We start from the raw sequence: 22,839 nt of genomic DNA on the forward strand, positions 1-22,839 counted from the left end.
CCCTATTGCCCTTCTCTGTTCAAGTGTCTTCTTGTTGTTTTTGGCTACCTGTGGGAAGAGGAGGGGGTAGTCCATTAGGGAATACCACGATTCCCCAGAAGTATAAGGTTCTTTCTTGGAACATCCAAGGCATGCATACCTTGGCCAAATGCTATTGCATACACATCTTTTCCAAGTGGAAGGGCATGCATATAGCCTTACTGCAGGAGTCTCACATCACTAAAGTGGAGGGGGTCAGGCTGCAGAAAATATGGTGGGGCAAGTCTTTACCACTAATTTCTTGGCCAACCCAAAGGGGGCCTTAGACTGGGTGAGAGCAGGGACCCCTCTTTAGGTGTTACATCAGGAAATTGATCCGGAGGACAGAAATATACTCCTGGAGGCATGCCTTATTTGCAACCAACAGCCTAGGTTCCTGCACTGCCTTTCTCTGGTTGTGTCTTTGTGGATCTACATGCCATGTTTGCTAGGTGGTGATTTTGACACAGTTTTGTATCCCCTGCTGGACCCTTACCACCCACCGCTTCCTTCTACTTCTTATGGTTGCTAATGCAGCGAGTGTGCAGGGCTTGCTGTGGCAATGGGAGCTCTAGGGGGTATGGCGGCACCACAATCCGGGCACCTAACTCTATTACTTTTATTCCCCTATACATAGGATTTACTCGGAGCTGGATCGCATAGTGTACTCTCACTCATTATGCCCCTTCATCACAGCCCTGGATTATTTGGGTAGGGAGTTGTCTGATCATAGCCCACTAGTGGTGGATCTTCACTAGGGTCGAATTTCCACCCCGATACCAACATGGCAGCTCTTCCCGAGGTTTCTTGAGGAACCCCCCATTCCGGGATACACTTTCCACTAAAATACAGGAATTATTTGACCATAATGTGAAACACGACCTCTTTCCCAATAGTGGATTGGGAGGCCTTCTAGGTTGTAAAACATGGCGAAAGTATACAAGCGGTGGTTGGGGTCCACTCTGTGATCCTCCACAAGTTAGAGGGGACCGAGAGCGATCACATCGATGCAGAATGACAAGGATCCTCCACTCCTGTCTACACTGGCCCCTAACTGGGCTATATAAGACCAGCTGTAGGAATTCCTTGACTGTTTGGACTTTTCATCCAATACCCCAGGGTGAGGGTGACAGATAACAATAAGTATAAGTATAAAGAAGCTTATTAAGCGCTCGAATGCCAAAGGCGTCTTGGCGCTAAAGTGTGAAAAAGATGACAAAGGTGCAAATTGGTAGCTACTAAAGATTGAACAGCCGAAACTTCAGGGCTTTCCTGAAAGAGGAGAAATGTGGCTAAAGACGTAAGGCAACAGGGAGTTTATTCCATAACTGAGCTGCACAGTTGGAAAATAGACAGCCACCCCATCTGACATGTCTGTACCTAGAAGTGCAGATAAGGCCAAGATTGGGCGATCGTAAGTCTCGCGGGGGGACATGAAGCCTGAACCTGTTTTGACAGTCTACGGAACCACCACCATAGCGAGCCTTGTGCACCAAGCAGAGTGCCTTAAACTCAATTCTCTGTTGAACAGGAAGCCAATGTAGCGACCTTCTTGCGTTGGAGGTGAGATGACCCTTCGGAAGTTGTAAAACAACACTGACTGCAGCGGATTGAATTTTGCTAATCTGATGCTTATCAATGCCCAGAAACATCGAATTACAGTAATCGAGTCTGGACATGAAAAGGGCATCCATTACCGCTTTCTGGAGTGCCTTAGGGATGAAAGGAAACATTTTGCGGAGGGTTTTGAGCAGAAAAAAACAGGCTGAGGTTATACTATTCACCTGAGCTGACATGTTGAATTTATTATCAAAAACCACTCCAAGATTTCTCACCTTTCCCACAGGTAGGGGACATTCCCCCGCCTCTGACGGCCACCACCGGTTGCTCCATATTGGTGGTCCATTCCCAAATTCGATAACTTCAGTTTTCTCTGTGTTAATTTTTAGAAAACTTTGCGTCATCCAGACCATGATGTCCTTAAGACAAGCATGGAACCTTGCCGCTGTTAACTCTAGTCTGGCAGATAGCGAGATGTCCAATTGTGAGTCATCCGCATAAGACACAAAGGTAAAAGCATGCTTCCTCACTACACTAGCTAACGGCCTCACATAAAGATTAAACAGGGTGGGGGATAAGGCTGAGCCCTGTGGAACACCGCAGGGCAGATTAAAGTTGCCTGATTGTAGACCCTCCCAGTTCAATGTTTGCTGTCTGTCATCCAGAAAAGAGGAGAGGAGGGCTAAAGCCCGCTGACTAATGCCTGCCTCCTTTAGTCGTTGCACCAACACCGTATGGTTAACGGTGTTGAAAGTAGCTGACAAATCAAGGAGGACTAAGATAGCCCTCCCTCCCCCATCGACTGCAGCCCGAATTCCCTCCGCTCCAACGATCAGAGCAGACTTAGTGGAGTTTTTGGAACGAAAGCCATGCTGTGATGAGTCAAGCAGGTTGTTACAGTCCAGATACTCAGTTAGTATAGTATTCATGTGTCTTTCCATGATCTTGGCCACTAGTGGCAGGCCCGAGATTGGTCGATAATTTTTAAAATCAGGGGGCTCAAGCGTAACTTTCTTCAGAATTTGTCTAGCGGTCTTCCAGGCGATAGGGTACGTCCCTGATGCCAGGGCTTGGTTGATCAAAAGCGTAAGGGTCGGACTAATCTTCTCTGCTGCCAAATGCATGACCGACGGGGGACAGGGATCAAAAGCTGATCCCGATTTGGTAGATTTTAAAATGTCAGTTACTACCTCAGCCGATAGAGACCCAAAACTCGTAAGACTACATTGCAAAGTATCCAGAGGCCAGGGAAGTTGCTGTATGCCTTGAACAGAAAGTGGAGTTGATAGATTGGACAGGTCATCATATATTGTCTGGACCTTGTCATAAAAGAAGGTCGCCAGCTGGTTACAGAAGTCGTGGTCGGGGCGGAACAGACTGCCCTGCTGGGGTTTGGCCAGGAAGGACACAGATTTAAAAAGTTCTTTGGCCGGGTTACCCACGGCCTGGATTTTCCCCCGTAAAATATGCTCTTTTGGCTAACAGAATGGCCTCTTTATATTTGTTGAGGGCAACATTATAGACGTCTTTACTGACCCTGCTATAGTCCACTCTCCACAGACGCTCATACCTTCTGCATTGAACTTTTAGTTGTTTAGTTGTTTAAGTTCAGGGCCATACCACGGAGCCCCGGCGGGGCGCCTGTTAAGTGTGGCAGTCTGCGCGGGAGCGACACGATTGACCGCTCCTGAGATCCATTCATTAAACTGGGCTGCTGCCACATCATTGTTTTCATCTAGGGTCGGAGGGGAATGATCAAGAGCGGCCGCTAGGCCGGTACTAGTGATCCTATTCCACCGCCGGAACATGACCTGACGGGTTTGTGAGGCGTGCCCGTTCCAGCCAACCTAGCCCTGACCTAAAATAAATACTGCTTTGTGGTCGGTCCAAGGAAGCGCGTCAGCCCCACAGTAGGTGATATCTGGATGATTAGATAACAGTCCATCCAAAATATGGCCTCCTTCATGTGTGGGTTCGGACACTAACTGATGTAGGCCATAAGCTGCCATAACATCTAGAAGTCTGAAAGTTAAAATCGCAAAGAATTGAATAAAATTCAGAATCCGTGCATGATTCCATATAGGACATAAGGGCCAGTGGAAAGGCAGCTCTGGGGCCCGGCGGCCCATAGACCAACGAGCCTTGGAATATAATCGCATTCTTGAGCTTAATACAGAATTGCATTGCTTCGGCATGAAGGTCCGCCACAGCCCTCATTTGGGCTTTAAGGGTTTGCTTGTAGACAATGGCAATGCCACCACCTCTACTACCCGTTCGGTCCAGATTCAGAAATGCATAACCTGATGGCAGAGCCACGTTCTAGTCTGGAACAGATGTTGCCTCCGCCCAGGTCTCAGTTAAAAAGACCATGTCGGGATTGTGTATACTTAGGAACATTTCCAGCTCAAGTTTATGTTTTACGACCGAGCGTACATTTAAAAGGATGCCCTTGAACATGTTTGGTGAGGCTGGCTAAAAAGGACACTAAACAGGAGCCGGTGCTAGAGCTTTATGCTTTGGACAATGGCTTCCTTCGCTCCCAACAGGAGATTCATGAGGCCTTTATGGCCTATTATACTGACCTCTACAGCCTCAGACCTAGACCCTATCATTGGTCCTAGAGGAGTTTCTGGACCATGTGCAGCTCCCCAGGCTTATTCCAATTGAGCGGTCTCACCTTGATGCACCCCCTTGCAATCTGGTAGATGCGAGCTGCAATCTCGGTGCTGGCCTCCGCAGTGTCACCTGGGACCGATGGCCTCCCATCTGAATTTTGCAAGTACTTTCACAGTGCACTGGCCCTTTGACTCCTTTGACTCTACGATGGGACGCTTGCTGTTGGGGCCCTCTAAGCCATGGTTTGTGATGCCTGCATAGCCTCATTGCTTAAATTGGGCAAGGACCCTTTAGACCTGGCATCCTACCACCCTATTGCAATCCTGAAGGTAGACTACAAAATTTTAAGTCTGATACTGGCCCACAGGGTCGAGTCAGTACTGCTGTGCTTGATCCATAGCGATCTAAAAAGATTTATCCCGGGGAGGAACACTACCTTGTGTGTTTTTAGCACCCTGCAGAAGGTATGACCTTAACTACAGGTCATTACGGAAACGCGCTTCGGCGCATGTTGTGGGGACCACGAAAAAAACCAGAATCACTACATACTACGTCTGCAGTAGTAAATTAATTACTTCTATGTAGAACCATATCTGTGTAGAATATTCATAAACCTGGATGATGATATATAAAAACCATTGTAAAAAAATGTCTGGTATGTACACTATTCAAAGACTTTGTGACCGTTGTATCATTGTCCAAACAGACTCAACATTGTAGGAGTTTTTCTTGAATATATCTGAGGGATGGTTCACCCAGATTCCCTTATTCCTTGTTTTTAGTGTGTGCAAACTGTTTGGGGTAGTAATGTGGAATGTATGGATGTTTGGGTTCAGATATATTTATAAAATGTGTTTTTTGTCTTGGTGCCATATTTGTTTATTGTTTGTATTTATAATACTGTAACTATATAATGTTCAGTACAGATTATTCTGATTTTCACAATAAAAATAAGAATGTATTTGTTCTTTGCCTAATTACTGTGATTCATCAATGCATTGTATGAGACTGAATATTTTTATCTCCAATTATAGTTTGTATAGTGAGCGCTGTTTTTGTTCGGCTCATGTGTGACTCTTGTTGAGCACCACTTCAGGCAGGACACTTTTCACTTCAGTATTGTCATTTTCTCCTGATTTCCTACCACAGCATCCTTTTCCCAAGGGCCCTCTCTTTTTGCCTTAAATTATTGTAAGCATGTCTGCTAAGTGACAGGGCTTCAAGAGGTACCCACAGTCAAATACGTTTTTAACGGTTTTAGCGTTTTTATACTATCTGTTTGGTCTGATGACATTGTGCTTTTCTGATCTGTTTGTAAATAGATCAAATAAAGATTTTAATGAATGAATGCCTGGGGTGAGGATGCCATTTGATTTTTTTTTTTGAAATGTATATGACCGCTGCCATTGTATGCCTGTAATGTTATGCCATTACTACATTTTCTATTCCTCTAACCTTGGCTCAGAGGTTGGCTCTGTTCAGCAGATGGGCGAACGCCGAGGCCGTGGTGCTGCATAGGGAGGATGTGCAGGGCCTTCTTCAGCACCCATTGGTCCCGGGTGGGAGGCCTTCCTCTTTAAGCTGATGGATCCACAGTCGGCGGCCTCCTCAGATTCTGATAAACTATCCACTGGAAGACTGATGTTTATTTATGCTGCCCCCACTTCCTCCTTGTGGTGCCTAATCCCTTTCTGCTTAATATGTAATTGTCCAGTGTTTGGCAGCTGCAGTACTGGCCCTTTCCCATGCTTCCCCCGCCCCCCATGGGCCCCGTCCTGCCTGTCACCCCCACCCTGTCACCTTTATGACCCCCTGGGCCTGTTGCCATGATATCTCTGTTTGCCTGGGGTGAAGACGCCGTTGAATTTATTCTTTAAAATCTATAGGACCGCTGTCGCTGTATACCTGTGATGTTATGTCATTAAGCTGTGTAACCTTTGCAAAAAAACTTAATAACAAGACATGTTTAAAAAAATACATTGATACGGACGTTCCACATTAAAGGCAATTTAGGCACTTGCTGCTATATGTGCCCTATTCAGCATTACCAGCCAATTTGAAATGAAGGAATTATTGGACTAGCTAAACATAAAATAAAGATTGCTTTTGGATCTTGAGTTAATGAGCTTGGAATGAGACATAAAATGCGATATCAGATTTTGAGAATCCTATCACCACATAAATCACCTCTTTCTGTCCTCTTTATAGTCACACACGTTTTGTCAGTTTTTCTTGGAGAAATGGACTTGGGGAAAACACCCAGACCTGTATGTGGTATCCTGGGGTGGAATAATGGGGTGGAATCTCAGTGGGATTCTAGCATGTGAGGATGTATTTAGGGTTAGAATGATAGAGGATCAGATGATGCATTTGAAGGATGACTTTTGAAGGCTGGAGCGCTTTCTGAACTAAATCTCTTTAAAGGGCCAACTTGTCTTTTACACTGAAATCCTGCATAACTTGTAATCCATATTCGGGTGAAAAGATTTGTTCCATTAGAATCAGGATTTTGGGCAAACTTGTAATGAGGGCGTAAGGTGGCACAATGTATTAGCTTTAGAGGTGGGTAAGGTATTTTACCATGCCTGTGTAGTTAGGCAAAGATGGCAAACTTTACCCTTCGAGAAAGTGGATGAAGTTTCTCAACTTGGCCTGATCCCCGAGATGAAAATGAAAGTTCTGACCAATCTCCCCTAGGATGATTTCCTGATTCAGTAATATGTCCTGGAACCAGCAATTATGGATGGCCAACTGCAAGCCTCCCTCTATCACTGGGAAAGCTGTGAGGAGGGTTTCAGCGAGGGATGGTGCAGGCGGTGTGGTTGCCTGACTTTCTGAAAGAGTGATCGGGGTCACTAAGTCAGAGCTAAGTGCTGGTGATGGTGTGGGGTGGGGGCAGGTTGCAGGACAGGTCCTTTATATCTTCCCATGGAACAGAGGCTGGAAAGTGATTTAAGTGCCCTAGTTGTCCTGGGTGTGTCACTGCAGCAGCTGGAATATATTCCCACTTCAAACTCTGTACTCTGTTAACCTTATGAACATTTGAAGTTGAAAGGCCTCAGACACTGTAACTTTATAAACCATCAATTGATTTCTGAAGTGGCAGGTCTCTTCTTTGACGACATTGAAAAATAGCTTGAAATGCAACTGGCAGTTAAGACCTTACCACCCGTGTCTTTACTACGTATATCTTTACAACGTAGCCTTTACCACACATATCTTTATCAAACAGATGCAATTGCAATGCATGCCACATTATAGTTAGGGGAAAATGTTAATTCAAACATAGCGTTTTAAACAAACAAAACCACTGAAATTCACCAGTTATAGTTATCACAAGTAATTATAACTTATACCCTAAAGAACTATATGATCCGATGTCTTGAGATGGTGAACCATTCTCCAAAGATAGAAATGTCTTGTCGCGAGTCATATGATTGAACCAAAATCGTGACACTGGTGGGACTCTTAAGTAAGCCTGAGTTAATCATCTCAGTAAATTTATGAGATGGCTATTGGACCTTCTCTGGTGATATGATGTAAAAATACCACCTTGTTGTTAATGAGGACCAAAAAGAAAAAGCAATGGAGTTACCTTATTACCTTTAATAAGCTGTAATTTCCAAATAGCAACAGATGACCAGTTCTTGATTAGTGTCTTTGGAATTGTAATAAAAAATACTCTCTTATGGTGAAGTCAGATTTTTATTTGCAATTCTGAATAGGCCACTTGTAGAAAGTTATTTTCCAGCCTTGGCCATTTAGTGCCTGCAACCCATATTTGGGTCACATGACTGGGTGTAGTTGACAGTTGAGCTTTGTGTATAGCACCTAGACAACCAAGCACAATAAAGAAATTAGATGTACCTGGATCGGTCATCACTGGCAGGATGGCAGGGTGAAGAAGGGCACACTCATACATACACTTGAAAAGGGCTGTGTCCTGCCTCCACACAAAGGGTTGTATATCTCCTGTAGGTAGTCTGGAGTCTGGACAGGAAAGGTAGGATGCCTGGCGACTTCAATGGGAAATCCTCTAGAAGCTTCTCCCACATCAAAGGAAGGCCCAGGTATACATAGTGGACCTCAGACACCAACACTTGGACTGCCACTATGCTGGGCAGCTGCTCTGAAGTACTGCTGCCCTGCTGTGCTCACCTGCTGCCTGCTGACCTTGTGCCCTTCGTTTGTTGAACACAGGACCCCAGAGTGTCTCCAAGGGCTAGTTGGCTGGCCTCCTGACTTGAGCCTTGGGGACAGAAGGCTCCAGCAACCTTGACCCCAGCGCTTGGACTCTGCCATCGGTGAGTCTGCCCTGGCAAGTGGTGCCACCCCAGTCCTGTATTCTTGGTGGTGGGCAAAGGGTACTCTGCCAGCTTCTGTGGATCTAGCGGTACTGATGCATCACTTCTGTAGTGCAGGGCAGCTTAGCACAACCCCCCGCAAAACAGACTCACCACTGCCGCTGCATGTGTATCCTTCATTGCAAAAACCCTAATCGGAACCACCATTGTGTGATGCACCCTCGGCAAAGGGTCTCACAACTCTCATTGATGAGAACCTCAATGACGACGGCGGACTCCGTATCGCAGCCTCATAAACGGCGCATAGCCCAGACTGTGCTACTCATCTTTAGTGCCAGACTTTGGATCGCCAGCCTTCATTAACAAGATCATCGACGATGACACAGGACCTTGCATCAAAGCTTTTCCACATCGCGGAACCAATGCATTGCTTTGGCTACAATATGCCTCTTTGACTCGAACCCTCCCGATGCTCCATAAACCAGGATTTAAGGTACTTTTGTTAAGCAGACCTAACTTAGTCCCTATAGTCGGCCAGTGCTCCATCGCAGTAAGTCTGAATTTGTAACTTTTTGTTGTTGTTTTTTTAGAGTTTTATTTAGCGCGAACTAAACCCGAGACATCAGGTATCAGAGCGCTTTACATGAGCAGCAGTTTCATTACAGAAGGACAGATTCATTTTCATTAGTCACGGGGAGATGTAGGACCACATGCATCAAAGTCAGGATTTGCGAATCCTAAATAGCGAATTTTAAGAAATCGCTATATAGGACTCGCAAAACACTATGCATGTAGGAATTGCAATAAAAGAAATTGCGATTCCTACATATTCCTTAATTGCGACTCACAAATTGTGAATCGCAATTAAGGAATAGCTACCCATTCATTCCTATGGGCCTAGAGGCCCTTAGGAATGAATGGGAATTGCATGCGCAATTTGCGAGCACCAAATTGGTACTCGCAAATTGTGCATATGATTTCAAGGGTGCCAAAAGGACACCCTGTTGCACCCCTGAAATTGCCATGTTACCACATGTTGCACTCAAACATGCCCCAAGGGCATGTGTGTGTGTAACATGAATCTTTCAAAAATGCACTTTAGTGCATTTTTCTAAGGTTTTGCAAATTACCATCAAGTTCAAATTGATGGTAATTTGTGATCCCTAATTGCAAATTCGCAATTTGAAATTGCATCATGCATTGTATTTAGGTAATCGCAATTTGCGATTCCCAAAATGCATTCGCAACTTAAGTGATCGCAAATTTTGCCATTACTTAAATTGCGATTTTGCATTTGGGGTGATGCATCCTAAATGCAAAAATACCAGTCGCAAAGGGGCAGATTCTGCGAATCTGCCCGTTTGCGATCAATATTTTCGTTGATGTATGTGCTCCTAAGTGGATGTTGAGCGTTGTTGCCGAGACTTGAAGTCAATTCCCCAGCTTCGAAGTCGACCGCTCTAGCCATAAGGCCACATCCTCTCCCCAATCTGTCCTGATCCGATGTGACCAGATATGCATGTATCTGGTTGGGCAAGACGGCGGCAAGTAAAAAGTTAAGCCCAACTGAAACTGACCATACATTGTATGCACAAGGTAGATTGGGCCTGGTCTCGGCTTACCTTTGGACTTTGAAGAAATGCTCCTGAGAAGGTAAAGTTTAGCGGGGCAAGACTGAAGGCAGTGTCTGGGATGGAAGTGTTGTCGCCTGGGAGCCACTGGACGGATTTCTACCTTCAAACGTTGTCACTTTTTAGGAAGTCGAAAAAGTCCAAGGGGATAAAGTTACATGCTGCAGACTGTAGCCGAAGTGGGCCTTATGAGGCTAGATACCTAGGCTAAGAGGTCCAGGTGAATATGATTTGCTATTGCAGAGAAGACGTTAGAAGGAGCTACTGTGAGGTCCAGTCTACCAGAGATGCACCTTGGTTGGATCAGCTGGCAGGTAGGTCTGGTCTTCTGTCGGTTCTCAGGCCACTTTTTTTTTTAGATTTTTTTTAAATTAAAATATTTATTTTTTTGCAACACAATAATAACTATTACACATTAATACATGAGGAATAGTCAGTAGTCGTATGTTCTTTTTTTAACATACACATATGTATATATATCAAGAGGGGAAAAAACCTAATATCATATTAAAAAAGAGAAGAAAACAAGGAAGAATCAAAATAAACTTATACTACCTGCAAAGGCCCCAAAAATGTGTGAGTAAAATAATTCTAGGCCCATTTCTCCTTCCACCTGTAAATTGGCGCCCAAATGCGCCTGCTGAGCTTTCTTCCATTTCTACCCTTTCGCTCATATATTCCTTTTTCTAAGTTAAAGATAGAGAGAAGCCTAGCAAGCCATTGTTGAAATAATGGGGCCATCTTGTCCAGCCAGGCAGAGGCAATACATATTCTCATTACTGCCATAGCCAAAATAAAGTAACAGGATCGATCTTGCATATTCTCCTTATTAACCCCCAAAATAATGAATTCCGGCGTTAATACTATTTTCAAATTTAAGCTTTGGTCCAAAAATTTCTCAATTGCCTTAACCAATGTACCTAGCTGTGGACAGGTTGAAAACATATGAATTATGTCTGCTTCGACAATGTTGCAGAGAGGGCATCTAATATCTTCTTGCCCCCCCCCCTCCCACTGTGCTATCTTAGCCGGCGTGTAGTAAAATGAGAATATTGTTTTAAAATGTTGAGCTTGACGTCCAGCAGAGCACAAAATAATCTGCACTAGAGACAGCGATTCTACAAATATCTCCTGATTTACGTTAAGTTTATCCGCCCATTTTTCCCCATGCTTCCCTAAATCATCTTGCTTTAAAAGAGCTAATTCTGAATGAATTCCTCTAATGGTATATTTCTCCATATCTCTTACATCCTCAATCATTTTAACTTCGTTGAAGCCAACCAATCCCCCTTTTTTGCTTTCCAAAAAGCTCAATACTTGACGATATTTAAAGAAGTATCTAGTTTCCAACCCAAATTCCACCTGAATATCACCAAATGTTCGAATTCCATCAGTCCTAATAAGATCCCCTACTTTCTTTAACCCATGCCTCTCCCATTCTAGCATTACGCCATCTGAGAAAATTCCAGGAAACATAGGGTTTCTATACATTGGAGTATAAATATTTATCCTACCTAGACCAATTTTCCTTTTAAATGTCGTCCAAATTTTAAACGCTGCATTTAGAGTCTTAAATCTTGTTTTTTTATAGTAACTTGGTTCACTATATTTCAATAAGTAGTTTTGTGCTTCCTCCCCTAAAAATAATTTATAAACATCAGGAGAACCTGTTTTAATCCAAGGGTCTTCAATAGTCCCCCCGAGTAGCCCCAGCATATATTGAAAAGCAGCTGCCCAGTAATACATTCTAAAATCTGGCACTCCCCAACCACCCCTCTCCCTTGGTAAAGTCATGTACCTTAAAGCTCTCCTTGTTTTTCCATGTGCCCAGATAAACCTATTTGTGATTTTCTCCAGTGTTAATAAAAAACACCGTTTCTCAAATTCCAATGGAATGGACCTGAATAAATAGAGAACTTTGGATAAGAAAACCATCTTTATCATATTGCATCGCCCTACAATAGACAAATGGAGGTTGTGTATCCTCTCAAAATCTTTTTTAGCCTTCTGAGTTACAGGAGTCATATTTCTTTCTACAAGCTGTTTCAGGTTAGATGTAATAGAAATACCCAAATATATAGCAGCATCAGAAAACCCGGGAATCCTCAAATTCCACCTTCCCATTCTTTACTACCTGAGTCTTCTGTTGATTCAATGCGTAACCTGAAATTAATCCAAATACCTCAGCTTCGTTCTCTATTGCAGCTAATGATGTGTAGGGCTCGGGGGTGACCACGGTAACATCATCTGCGTAAACTAGGTTTTTTGTTTCTAACCCATGGAATTTCAATGATTTAATTGCATTATTATCCTCTATTTTCTGACTCAGAGGGTCCATATACAGTGCAAATAGCAGAGGTGAGCATGGACAGCCCTGCCTAGTCCCCAGTGTAATTGTTATCGGAGCAGTTAATCCCTCATTGATTCTTAATTGTGCTATAGGTTTTTTATCAAGAGCCTGTATTGCCTGCAGAAAGGAGGTCACGAAGCCATACCATTTCAAAACCGTCCATAAATAGCCCCAGGAGACCCTATCAAAAGCTTTTTCTGCGTCTAGCAATATTAAAGCCATAGGGTCTCCTGAGGCCTCTGCAGCGTCAAACAATGTTATGACCCTGCGTATATGATCAGTAGTTCCCCTCCCAGAAATGAACCCATGTTGTCGCGGATGAACCACCTTTCCAATGACATAGTTTAAAAGAGTCGCCAAGGCCTTAGATACTATTTTAGTATCACTATTCATTATTGTGATTGGCCTGTAAGAGCCCGGCTCACTAGGTGGTTTCCCCTTTTTTTTTTTTAAATAGTAATAACCGCCCCGGCCCAAGACTTAGGGATCGAGTTCCCCTTCTGAGCTTGTTGAACAGTATTTATTAAATCTGGCCCAATTACATTAAGAAAAGTTTTGTAAAATTCCATTGGAATCAAGTCTGGGCCAACTGCCTTACCAGAGGGGAGGCTGCTAATTGCACCATAAACCTCCTCCATAGTCAATAGGGTTTCAAGCATTTCCTTATCTTCAGATGGTATGCATTGTATAGGTATATCTCTCAAATATTCTAAAATCAGACTCTCCTCATCTCGCTGTTCCTTACAGTATAGTCTTTCATAATATTGTCGAAATACTTCACGTATATCCGATATATCCCTAGCTAGATTTCCACTGGCATCTAAAACTTCGAGGATCTCTCCTGCAGTACTTTTTTGTCTCAATCGCGCTGCCAAGACTGATCCAACTTGTTCACTATATTCGTAACATACCTCCTTCTTGCTAAGAAATCTTTCAGCTGCCCTAGCTGCAGTGATTTCTCCAACCTCCGCCTTAGTGTTTGCTAGTTTTAACTGTATATTGTCTGTGGCGACGCCAAGTGTCAAAGCTGCTGCTAGCTCCTCTTCCACTTCGATTAAATTTTGATAAAGTAGTCTTTATCGCTGCGCCTCTTTCTTCTGCTGGTATAGACTAAAACTCAGCGTCTCTCCTCTCACCCCGGCCTTAAATGCATCCCATACAATCCCCAAACTTGTGCTACCCCTATTAATATCCCAAAACTCCTTTATCCAATTTCTTATATATACCACACATTCTTGATCCTTTAAAAGTTTTCTTTCAAATGTCCACGTCCGTTTTTCTCTCTCTATCCGAGTAAAAGTTACTGTTAATATTAAGGGATTATGGTCTGATATCACCCTTGGATGTTTCTCTATTTTACAGTTTGAAAGCACCTGATGCGAGACAAAGAAGTAGTCTAATCGGACAACTATTTTATGAGGAGCTGAAAAAAATGTACTTCCTGGGTCATCAGGCCTTAGATTGGTCCAAACATCAGTGAGACCATTATTCTGCACTAAGTTTATAGACCTTTCGTTTTCGTCCCGAGTATTTATGGCCCACTTCCCCCCAAAGTCCTCCCAAACCATTAAGATTAAGATCACCACATAATATAATGGGGGTTGGCCATAATGTAAGTTCAGTATCCAGAAATTGAAGAAGCTCTGGATCGTCCCCAGTCGACCCATACGCTGAGCACAAAGTAAAAGTAACCCCTTGACACGTACATTCAACCATAGCCCAACGGCCCCACCTGTCAGCTTGATGTCTTTTAAAAAGAATATCCCCACGCCGAGAAAGGATAGCCACCCCTCTTATTCTACCACCCTGTTTTGTGTTCGCGATGAGCCTATACCCTAGTTGTTCCATAATACTCCCTCTATCACCTTCGATATGAGTCTCCTGCAGGCATACAATATTTGCCTTAAGATTTTTTACCACTATTGCTGCTCTTTGTCTCTTGAACTGATCGTTCAAACCGCATATATTCATTGATATAATTCGTATATTCATTAGCTGTTCAGAAATAGTTTATCATCCATGAAATTCCCTTTATTATATGTTTGAAATCTACCGTCATAACTTTTATAAATCAACCAAGCATCTCCAGTTTCCCCTTTCTCAAAATATTCCTCAAATACAGTGCTGCCCCTCTATCCCCTCTCTGTGTCCCCCTTCCCCACCTCCCTCCTAGTGACCCTCCCCCCACCCCCACCCTCCCCCATACCCCTTACGAGCAAGTAGGTTCAGCAATGACCCTTGTGTGGCAGCCGTATCTCACCGCTCGAGCTGCTGAGAAATTCCCCCCCAAAATCCGCTAACTACTAGATCAGTGTTGAGACACATTTACAACATTTAAAACAAAGTACTGTTCTGTATTATCTCACAAGTCTTACCAAAAATAAAGGGGAAAGGAGAAAAAGAAAAAAGGGAGAAAAAGAAAAATTTCTTAAAGGAAAGCTCTTTAGAGGGTTTCCGCCTAGGACGGCCCTCCCTGAAGAGTCCTTATAGTCCCGATCCTTCCTTTAGCTTCTCTAAGCTCCTGCAGGTACTCCTGTGCCTTTATCTCTGACATAAAAACTCGCACCTTCCCGCTTGTAATAACTTTGAGGCGCGCTGGAAACAGTAGAAATGCTTTGCAGCCAATCTCCTGAAAAGGGGATATCATTTGCCGGAGCCTCCACCTTCTTTCTACCGTGACATGACATAAATCTGGGCGAGCAAAGAATGTGTGTCCCTCATATGTCCGCTTGGCGTCTGGCCTTGCTCTGTCCATTATTGCCTGATGCAAAAGAAAATTACCTATATAGACTAGTACTACCCTAGGCCGTTGGTCCGGTACGTTGTTTTTCTTCAGTGTCATCGGAAAGCGGTGTGCCCGCTGGACATCCTGATGCCAATTCCATTGGGAAAGTTCTGGAAATGCTCCCCTCAGGAGATTCACAACAAAAGATCTAATATCGTCTCCTTCAATTTTTTCCGCAAGTCTCAGCAGTCTAACATTATTTCTCTGCTGCCGATTTTCAAAATCTTCAAGCTTCCCGAGCACATCTACTGCTTGTTTATCCTGTGTCTCCCTATGTTGTTGTAGTCTCCCAACATCTTCCTCCAAAATTACAGTTCTTGCTTCAGCTTGAGTTACCCGTTCTGCAATGTCAGTACATGCTTTATTCACTTTTCGGAGGGCCCCCTGCAGTTTTTTAGTTGCTTGGTGTGCCATACGACTCTCTCGCCTGGCCTCCCATTGCATCTGTTTCAATGTGGAGTACACCAAATCGAGTGAAGGAGGCTCAGCTGCTTCTGTAATTCCATTCGCAGCATTAGCATTAGCAGAGTTAGCTGTATACCCATGGGCTAGTGCCTCTGTATATTTATCGTCGTAGACTTGACTAGTAGAAGAGTAGTCCCATTTTAATTTGCGGACTCTGGCTGTATGTAATTTGGTAGAGCTGGGTCTTACTTTGCTTTTACGTTTTTGGGTGAGGGTTTTATTTCGCTGCCCATCTAAAGGATAAGAAAGCTCCCCTGAGTCAGTATCATCATTTGAGTTGCCCTCACTGAGAAAACAATCATTGGTGTCATCAGTTAGGGAATAAAACTTATCTCCCTCTGGAGATCCAAAAGTAGGTTTAGACCACATAGATGTTGATTTTAAGCTAATTCCCCCTCTCTGAAACCGTGTCAGTTTAGTAGCATCAGGAGTTAAAATTAATAAATTGTCTTTACCTTTTTTCTTTGGCTTTGCCCCAAGTAGATTACCTGTAGAATCGGGTATTTTATTCCCAGCAAAGCCAGCAGTACTTGAGACGGCTTCTTGTGCTTCTTGAGATCTCCGATGCTCAGCCCCTGCCACCGTCTCTCCTGGCTCCGAATCCAGCTGGCTCTGTGTTGGTGGCAACATTGTATCCCCTGGAGGCGGGAGAAAATTAAACTCGGCAGCATCCTCTGATAGCCCAAAGCCCCCAGCATCTTCATCATGACCCACCGGAGCAGGTAAAAAGACCTCTGCGACAGAGGGCTGGCGCGAAGCAGCCTCTGAGTGAGACACTCGTATTTTATTCCGCCCATCCGAAACTCCGTCCCGCACCTTCAGACCAGCCTCATCTATTTTCTTTCCTCCGTGAAGTTGAGCTGAGCTACGTCCCGCTGCAAGTCCTGCCGAGACTCCTGTGGCTCCCGAGGTTGATCCCTCCTTCAGCTTAATGATTCTGGGAGCCATCGCGCTTGCTTGATCGGCGTTTCTGCAATGTGCACTACCCTCTGAGTGGGAGCTCACCGATACCGCTAGCAGCAATCCTCTCAGTCTCTGCCCAGCGCCACTGCGATTCCACCCCAGCAGCACTCGTCTAATCAGGTAGTTGTATGTCAGCATAGCGGCCATTCAATACACTTGGGGAGAGAGCCCATCAGCAGCTCTCCTTGCGATCAGCCGGCGGCCATCTTGCTCCGGCCCTGTTTGGGTTCGCTTCCTATCTTCTCTCAGGCCACTTTTTGGTGAAACTTTTTTTTAAGTCCCATGTTTTAGAGCTGGGCAAGAGCAGAAACTCTAAAATCGCTTCCAAGGGTCCAGGACCTGGCAGGGGCATGGCTTGTGGGTGAAGACTTACTGAAACAAAGGCCAGGTACATGGTTTAAGGTCTCCAGAGCTTGTTATTTCCTTGTAACTCACACAAGAGGCCAGCAAGCCTTATGCAATCACTCTGGTAGTCATGGGTTCAGCAGCAAAGTAGACCTCAAGCAGCAGGGCTGTCCTCTAGGGGGCAAGACAGGGCTCAAGCAGGAGGGCTGTTCTCTGGTAGCAGCAGGGCCGTCCTCTGCATGCAAGGCAGACTTCTGGGGCCCCAGGCAGTCCTACTGAAGTCTTCCACAGGTCCAGAAGTATACTGAAGAAATGTTCTGTGGGCCCAATATGTATACCTGGTCCAAGCATTTGAAGTGGAGGAATATTTTAGGTCACCCCCACATCAGGTTCTGGAAAGTTCATCCCTTCCTTGGTCAATGCTCCAAGAAGTCTGGGGTGACAAAAACTAGTATCAGGTTCCTTTCTGTGTGTCCTGGAGGCAGCCCTTTGAGATGTAAGTGAGGCCAGCAACAGCTACAACCCCAGCAATCCAGGCAGAATTGTCTTTCCTCTTGTAAATAAAGGGACCCCCTCTATGCACATGTAAGGTCCGGAGTGAGAGGGGAAAGTACAACAATGAATAAGACAAACAACTCCTCATGGACCTCTATTTCTTTCTTCGAGAATTAATATAAGCATGGGTTAGTCACTTCTTATGATTCATGTATGTTTTATACTTAGGTACACAAATACATAGTCCTTGTATTAATTATAAAAAATATTTCTTTTTATTTTGTTGGTTGATCATAAATTATACTTTTTATCTGACCATTGAACATTAATCTCCATTCTTTCTAAAAAACAGTGCAAATCATTTTACTTTAGAGAACACATGTATTTTTTTGAAAGGTATTTTTTATACAATTTATATAAAAGAACAACTACAACCTACTCAGCATGACACAAACCATTCCCAAACATACTGACCACTCTTGCTCATTCACACTCATACAAAACACATGTACTTAAAGGGTACTGGGAACATCAGAATGTGGCGGTATCTCCAATGTTTAGTTTGTAGATGGCGACAACATAAACAGAATGGGACGCACGTGGTCTACGCGCGTTTTGGTGGATTTGAACAGACAGGGACCACCTTCATCAGGACCTCGCCCAACCAAGGTACAGTGTCATCAACTTAATACAGAGTAGGAGTACCTAAAAAGGTAACAATGAAATAATATGTGTATTTCAATTTTCAATTAACCCATGCTAACACAGCATACATTTCATAGTGTCTAAAGAACGGTGTATCAGACCTATTTAAATATGTGACTTAAAGGAAGGAAAGAGATACCACACCTATAAACAGATATAGTGCATGTTAATTTTGAAACAGACAATAAGTGGGTTTTTAAAAAAAATTCCAGAGAAGATATACGGAAAAGAAGAAAAAGGAAAGATTATTCCCAAGATGATCCACTGTGTGTCAAGAGCAAGTAGGTATACCAAGGAACTTCTAAAGTTAAGGAATTATGATCAAATAGTTGCACATATAAGTCTTCTTACTATTTGGCATTGAGAGGTATACCCTCAAGGACCAGAAATCAGCAGGCTAAATTGAACACATTAGATCCGTAGTGCGCAAATGTAAATATAAATCCTGCAAGAAATGAAGAATAAAAAATAAATAAAAAAATACAACGATTGGAGTAATCTGCGGGATAAGTATTTGTCGACAAAACAGCCTCAAAAGAATTTATAATATAGATTGTGTTTACCTAATAAGTAAACGAGGCTTAAGTTTTCTTCTACGGCTCTAGTTGTGGAAAGCGTGACGGTTTCCTGTGCATTGACACGTTTAAAGGTCTAAGGATATAGAGACAATAGCCAAACAGTGAGCATTCAAAGTATATATTTCTAGAGGTATAGTATCTATCGGTGCTATAATTTAGAAGCACAATAAAGTTGGCTCAAGAAAAGGGTTCAAGATTGTCAGGTACTCACTTGAATGTCAAATGAATATACAAGCATGCGTTTCAATGTTCATCCCCATTTTCGAAATAATGGAAAGAGAATCGGAAGGTTAGAACCTTAGCGCTCTTCAAAGGCACATTTCTCCCTAGGGGTAAAGGATATAGTAAAAATAGGAGTAAGATGATATACCTCCGCATCTGCCTTATTGACTTATAGCACTGAATTTTCAAGCAGTTAACAGGTTGTATAGTTTCTAACTGAACTTATACGCTATTTAAATACCTCCTAGACTCATGTTGCGTGACTCCCATATTTGTTAATGGGAACTAGAAAAAACTAACTGGTCTTCGTGGGAACAGCATATGTAAGAATATTGCTAATGGTGTACAGGAGCATTGTATTTGTACAGATACTAAGTTTTTGAAGAAGGAAGCACCACCTTACTAACGTGATACTCTTCGTGAAGAAACGCCAGAGACGCGACGATATAGCCGCCACAGTGTAAAGTTGTACGATTTATAATAAACGGGTCGCTGTAGCTATATATATCTTACTTAAATGGATACTTTGATCGGAGTACAGGGTCCGACATTAGTAAGCGAGTTGTCATAACTATATATATTTTTTTTAAATTGTACGGGTGTTTTGATAAAAATGCAGAGTGCTCATAAAATCAACCTTTACTAACGACATCGTGGTTATGCACAAACATGAGCAGTGACCAATGGCGATACAGTCACCAAAATGCAAAAAAGGCGAAACTATGCAAGAGGGTACCGACGCGGTCAGATGTACTCAGATGGCACCGGTAGACTTCACAAAGTCGTAATACTAATTTTACAAAATGGGTGCTACTGCCTCCAAAAGTGCCCTCAGACTCACCTTTTAATTTAGACAGTCTCTTTTTCTGCAGCGTCACCAGCGGCGTGTTCAACGGCTTTCCGGGGCGTACAGGATTTTAGACGCCCGAGCCTGTCTAGTTATAGGGGGACGCGCATGCGTACAGGCTTTACGTGACCAAAACGTGAGGTCAAAGATACATGGAGAGCAAGGAAAAGAGGACTTTGAAGATACGGGTCTACCTTGAGAATATTATCCGAGAGCCACATAATAGATATAGAAATAAGACTACGAAAGAGGAAAAAAGTTCTACATCGATAATTTCCACCCTAAGCTTGCACATAATGTGTCAGGTTATTATTTCGATCGTCGAGACCATAGAGACTCCATAAAAGGCGTACATGTATTTGCCAAAACATTTGGGAACTACGGGCTGGTTTTTAATTTGTGTGTTGACTGGGGATACTTTTACTAGCCACCCCAAAGGTCAATATATAGTACCAGGAAAGGAAAAGAAAATTGGCTAATGTGTTGGATATTTCTGGCCAATGTCGGGAGTAACTGGACCATAGATCCTGATGTGAATGGTGTAACACAAGGACAGCTAATTAAAAGGAGGCTAGACCATATAGAATGTCCCGAAAAACACCTAGCTCCTACATGTATGAAAAGGTAAGTCAAAGCACCTTCCTCAGTAGTTAATGCTGAATACCCATCTCCACAAGTTGGACCAAAATGTATAAGACAGATGGTTAAGCACAGTAAGCCTGATTTCACATGTACAGTGCTAGGGCTACTAATTCGTAACGTTCCATATAATTTCTTCATTCAGTCCTCTTTTCACACTATCTAGTGAAAAAATCCAGAAAGTTTCTCTACGTTTGCGAGAAATTTCATTTGATTGGCCTGGTTTAGCATGAATCTTTTCCAAAATACACCAGCGAAGTTCTTGTTCGTCATGGTGTTTATCCAAACAATGAGTGACCATTGGTGCTGACATTTTCTTAGTTTTTATGGCCGACTTGTGTTCACTGTATCTGATCCGAAATTCTCTACTTGTTTCCCCTATGTATGCCAGTTCGCATGGGCAGAGAATGATGTAGATAATGTTTTTGCTTCTGCAGTTGCTCAGGTCTCTAAGTTTGTAAGTTTTTCCCTGGTAAGTGATGGTGTCTGTAACTATGGCCGTATTACAGGCATGACAGGATCCACACTTGTGATTCTCCAACACCTGGGGTAGTCCTGTAAGAGTAGTCTGTTGGCCCTTTTTGCAAGGGTCTTGCCTCGTGTGTACTAACATATCGCGTAGGTTTTTATTCCTTCTGTATGCTATGATAGGTGGAGGGAGTGCTTGTCCCTCATGTACATTGAGAATTTTCCAGTTCTTATTGATAATGTTTTTAATTTTGTAGTTCAATTGGGAATGATTAATGACGCATACTATCTGTTCTTTGGGAGTACGTGTCTGACCCTTCAGAAGGGCATCTCGATTGTAATATTTGGCTCTTTTAAAAGCTGTCCTTACTAATCGGTGGGGGTAACCTCTAGCTAACAGGCGAGTTTTTAAAGCATCTCCATGGAGGTGGAAATCCTGTAACGAGGTACAATTCCGTCTAATTCTGAGAAATTCCCCAAAGGGTATGGAGTCTTTTTGGCATGTGGGGTGAAAGCTCTGATGTTGCAAGATAGTGTTTTTTGCTGTGGGTTTTCGAAAAAAACTCACTGATATGCTTTCTTCTGTACCCCGAATCACTATGTCAAGAAACTCTACTTCTGTCCGACTGGAGTGTGAGGTGAACTTTAGATTACTATCACTGATGTTTAACCATTCAATGAAATCTTTGAGTGTGTTGCTATCACCCTTCCACACAAAGAAAATATCGTCTATGAAACGTTTCCAGACGCTGACATTTTCAAAGTAGGGGGCTGCCTCATTGAAAATGTGAGTGCGTTCCCACTCTCCCATGTAGATGTTCGCGATACTAGGAGCACATGATGCTCCCATACTAGTACCTTTCACTTGTTGGTATGTAGAGTTGTTGAATTCAAAATAGTTGTTTAAGAGAACTATTTCCAGGCACTGTAGTATGAAAGCATCAGGTCTAGTGCCCGGGGTTCTATTGAGGAGCGATTCTACTGCCTGTAACGCCTGACGCTGAGGAATATTGGTGTACAAGGCCTCAACGTCAAGCGTTACTAAGATGTCCCTCTGTTGGTCGAATTGCATACCTTCAATTTTCTCTATAATATCCCCAGTGTCTCGGATGTAAGAGTCATAGTTTTTAGTGAGGAGACACAAAAAAGTATCGACGTATTTGGAGAGGGGTTCTGTACTTGATCCAATCGTGGAGACGATAGGTCGTAGAGGCGGATCTATGACATTTTTGTGAGTTTTAGGAACTCCATATAGTGCTGGAGTAATAGGACAGGGTTTATTCAAAAATTGGTATTCCTGCTGACAAATTGATCCTAGTTCCAAAGCTCTTGTAGTGATGTTTAAAATAGTGTCCTTTAGTTTTACTAACTCCCTAGGATGAGACTTCTTATAGTGCTCTGTAATGGCTAGCATGGCAAGAATTTTCTCATTGTATTTAGTCTGGTCCATAACTACAATCCCTCCACCTTTGTCACAAGGTTTGATGACAATATTCTTATTGTCTTTGATTTTTTTCAAAGCTATGTGATCTGAAGATGTTAGGTTGTGTTGTTTGTAAGGAGGAATTTTAATTACTTTTGATATTTCCTTTAATACAGTTTTTTCAAAGATTTCTACTTCAGATCCTACCATATCAAGGGTAGGTGTAAATTTAGATGGTGGTTCGCACAAGGAGAGATTTTCCTCTCCATCTTCCAATGGTCTGTCTATGAAAAACTTTCGAAGTCTAATCTTTCTAAAAAAGGAATAGATATCTTCATGTAATTTGAATGATTTTGGACCAGTGCTGGGTACAAAGGAGAGACCTTTCCCTAATAGGTTTTTCTCATCTTGCGTAAGATGTTCTG

The 22,839-nt window shown here is 43.1% G+C and overlaps 1 protein-coding gene and 1 long non-coding RNA gene across 2 annotated transcripts in view; one reads left to right on the top strand and one right to left on the bottom strand.

Annotated features, from left to right (window-relative positions):
• Positions 1 to 14,937: 14,937 nt before the first annotated feature.
• On the bottom strand, positions 14,938 to 20,000 carry LOC146799584 (uncharacterized). Its single transcript, XM_085627896.1, has 5 exons — positions 19,879 to 20,000; positions 19,027 to 19,141; positions 18,801 to 18,888; positions 18,589 to 18,682; positions 14,938 to 18,237 (listed from the first exon to the last, which is right to left on the bottom strand). The coding sequence occupies exon 5, from the start codon at positions 16,837 to 16,839 to the stop codon at positions 14,938 to 14,940; it is 1,902 nt and encodes a 633-aa protein (XP_085484022.1). The 5' UTR covers positions 16,840 to 18,237; positions 18,589 to 18,682; positions 18,801 to 18,888; positions 19,027 to 19,141; positions 19,879 to 20,000.
• Positions 20,001 to 20,031: 31 nt separating this feature from the next.
• The window catches only part of LOC146799585 (uncharacterized), a 315,625-nt gene continuing 312,817 nt past the window's right edge, over positions 20,032 to 22,839 (top strand). Inside the window, exon 1 of the long non-coding RNA XR_014969285.1 lies at positions 20,032 to 20,508. This is a non-coding gene — a long non-coding RNA (uncharacterized LOC146799585). The remainder of the gene's footprint in view (positions 20,509 to 22,839) is intronic.

This window comes from Triturus cristatus, chromosome 9 (genome assembly GCF_964204655.1).
Source record: "Triturus cristatus chromosome 9, aTriCri1.1, whole genome shotgun sequence".
NCBI classification, from domain to species: Eukaryota; Metazoa; Chordata; class Amphibia; order Caudata; family Salamandridae; genus Triturus; species Triturus cristatus.

Coding starts and splice junctions, on each gene's coding strand:
- LOC146799584 (XM_085627896.1), bottom strand. CDS start 16,839: ATGGCCGCTATGCTGACATACAACTACCTGATTAGACGAGTGCTGCTG.